Raw genomic sequence first — 3,366 nt, 5'->3', positions numbered from 1 at the left:
ATATACATTCGTTACACAAGCGTTAAAGGTTTATCCACGTCTTTGGAAACAAAATGAATAATTCATCAAGTAAGAACGTACTTTCGAAATGAAATATTGAATTGTAAATAAACCGAAATGGAAGCAAAAAAGGTGGAGAATGGAATATTTCTTTTGGTAACCATCGGGATTCACAGACGGAATCGCAAACTTTAAAGTCTACAGAGGGTGGCAGAATAAACGGGCAATTTCAAAGTCAAATAACTGACTGATTTCTAACCATAACTGGAATCAAATGATACCAAATTGATCGAAACAATGCTCTCTTTGATGTGTATTTGATAATAACTGATGGGGATGCGATTTTTGGTCAATTCTTGACCTGAATATTGAAGGTCAAATTTAGAGCGTTATGCAGTTTTGTCAATGATTTGAAAAAGTTGAACAATTGGACCCAAGAAGGAAATCACAATCCGGAGATAAACCATAACAATTACATTCCTTCTTTTGCAATGCTACAAGGACGAGGGTGCGTTTTAGATTCGCGGAATAGGTAGGCAGGGTATTAGATTATTAGTATAAATACCAAGTTTTATCGTAATTAGGTCACTAGTCTTTGAACTATCATCTACGAAACAAGTCAATCGGGAAGAAATTGTGAAATATGAAGAAAATCGAGTACAGCGCTTTTATAAAGTTTTGTTACCAAGCAAGGAAAATCGGTTCAAACCATACTTGAAAGGATGTCATCCGTTTACGACTCTTGCCCAGGTAAAACCATGATTTGCAAGTAGCATACCCTCTTTAAGCAAGGCAGGGACTCACCTGAAGACGACTCACGGCCAGGCCGGCCGATAGAGGTGACCACTCCGGAAATCATTCAAAAAGTCGAAAAATTAATACTGGAAGATGCCCAACACAAGAAGAAACAGAAATGGTAGGATTATCAGATACAACCATTTTAAAAATTCTTCAGGATTATCTTGGCATGACTAAAGTCAGTGCAAGATGGGTGCCGAGAATGCTCACTACGTCTCAAAAACAAGAGCGTGTGGAGTGTTCTCGCACGTTTTTAGACCTTTGTAGTGAAGATAAAGATGGAGTATAGACTTGAATTGTTACTGGGGTGAAGCTTGGGTTCATTATTTAAACCTAAGTCCAAACAGGACTCTATACAGTGGCACAAAAAAGGTACACCACCACCTAAGAAGTTTAAAGTGTCACAGTCGTCTGGGAAAATCGTGGCAACAGCCTTTGGGACTCAGAAGGAATCCTGTTGATCGATTATAAAGATGAAGGTATCTCCATAACAGCAGAATAATGAAATTTTAGTTCACTCGCCCTACAAACCTGACCTAACTCCCAGCGATTGTTATCTATTTCCAAACTTGAAAAAAGTCTTCGTGAGAAAAAATTTTCAAGCGACGAAGAAATGAAGGATGAAATTTCGGCGTATTTTTCAGACAAAGACAACACATTTTTTTTTTTTCGAAGGTATACGCAAGTTTTTTGAAAGATCGGAAAATTGTATAAGGGTAGCAAATGAATATATTGAAAAGGAAAAATAAATTCGTACGTTTATTTTCACTTCTTACCCCCCATTCCGCGAACTTTGAAACGCCCCCGCGTATATTCCCTTACGTTTAAACTTCAAATACTCTACAACAAAAAAGAAACTTTTAGTTAAATGAAGGAACCCAACAAATACGAAGAACTTACGGAATTTGGTAACAAGTTTTACTTATTAAATGAATAGTCATTATAAGCGATGGATTACTTTAATTAGTCATCTTAAATATAAGTAGAAATTTCGCTGTCCTCTTTTTCTGATTCATTGGATAAAAATATAAACTTACCAAAGGAAAAACGGTAGCCAGCACGTTAAGAACGCCGAGACAATGATTCCTAAAGTCCTGGCAGCTTTCCTTTCCCTTTTCATTTTACTGCTGCAGCCTGCGTCTGCTTTCTCGGTAGCTGCGTCCATTGATTGTCGCAATAACGTCAAACCTGCTGTAATTCCATTTATTTGTAAATGTTTGTTCAGAAGAGCTGCTGCGACTTTACTTCTGGAACAAACGAATGCATAAGTTTTTGCAACTGATACAGAGAATCAGTTCATTCATGTCGTATGTATTATACTTCTTTACAGACGTGTTTACGCCTTGTTTGTAAAATTACTTACAGCAACATGAGATATTGTATGGTTGACACAGTATCGAAGTCATTTTTTTTAATTGGTGAAGAGTGAACTACACCATTGTAGATTTTATGTTCCATATAACTCAAGAGGCTTAGAAATTTTCTTGAGTAAGTAATTATGTTCTTTGAGAGAAAAAGTTCTCGGTTTGTACAAAGAAATCCGTAGACATCGATATTTTTGCATCATTACATAAAAACGAAAAACGTCTCGAAGAATCGAATGGTCTATAAATGGTTGTATTAAATTTTACGTTAAAAAGTTTAAATCATTAAATTAATTAATATTCACAGTAGGCCAGCTTTCAATGTATGAGCTGGATTAAATACCTACGCCTTAAACTAAATAACCTACAATTCAACAAAATTATGCGGAATATGGTAATCAAAATATTATCAATATTATCAAAGACGTTCAGCACTCATTTTATCGTATTATTTGTCGTTGATGTGATACATGTGCAAATTAAATAAAAGGAGTGATGAATTCATATTTCCTATTTATTTGATAAAAAAACAATTTTGTTTACCGAAATGCTCAGTTCGAAATAGGTTAGTAATCCATGGATCTACACGATATTTTTTGAATGCATCGAATACGAGATGAGCTTTGAAGCTTGTTTGATACAGGATTATTAGCGCAAATACCTAATACATATAATCAGAACTTTTGTATTTGATTTACAAACTTTTTTCAATAAACAACACTCATCAGTTCCTAGAAAATTGATGGAAAAATATGTAACGAATTTTTAGTTATTCATTACTGTGCAGATGTTTAGAATTATTAGGATTTAGTGCCTTAACTCGCCTATTAATCGAATTCGTTTTATTCAATAAATAATTTTTACGGATCCTCGAGAGATAGAAGATATTAATAGAAGAAGATAACAATAATATTAATCGAGACGATAGACGTAGAAACCTAAAAAAACCATAATATAGGGTTGTTCGGAAAGTCATTTCGTTTTTTTTTGTGGAAATGAAAGACAGTTTTCGTATAATAAACAAATACTTTATTAAATTATATATTGACCGTTCTGGTCCAACACCTTTTGCCATCTTTCTGGTAGTAGCATAATTCCACGCTCATAAAATTTTTGGTCTTTGCTGGCAAAAAACTGATCGAGGAGGTTTTTGACCTCCTCATTTGAGGTGAAGGTTTTACCGTCTAAAAAATTTTGGAGTGAC

The 3,366-nt window shown here is 34.6% G+C and overlaps 2 protein-coding genes across 2 annotated transcripts in view; one reads left to right on the top strand and one right to left on the bottom strand.

The window, feature by feature from the left end:
• LOC108741938 (helicase domino) overlaps window positions 1-3,366 on the top strand; it is a 109,881-nt gene that overhangs the window by 25,077 nt on the left and 81,438 nt on the right. The gene's annotated exons all lie outside the window — the stretch shown is intronic.
• LOC108741945 (octopamine receptor beta-1R) overlaps window positions 1-3,366 on the bottom strand; it is a 72,413-nt gene that overhangs the window by 26,498 nt on the left and 42,549 nt on the right. Inside the window, exon 2 of the mRNA XM_025980412.1 lies at window positions 1,836-2,045. Coding sequence (XP_025836197.1) covers window positions 1,836-2,045 — 210 coding nt within the window. The remainder of the gene's footprint in view (window positions 1-1,835; window positions 2,046-3,366) is intronic.

Source organism: Agrilus planipennis, unplaced genomic scaffold (assembly GCF_000699045.2).
Source record: "Agrilus planipennis isolate EAB-ADULT unplaced genomic scaffold, Apla_2.0 scaffold41, whole genome shotgun sequence".
NCBI lineage: Eukaryota > Metazoa > Arthropoda > Insecta > Coleoptera > Buprestidae > Agrilus > Agrilus planipennis.
This window is presented reverse-complemented; position numbering and strand designations above follow the sequence as displayed.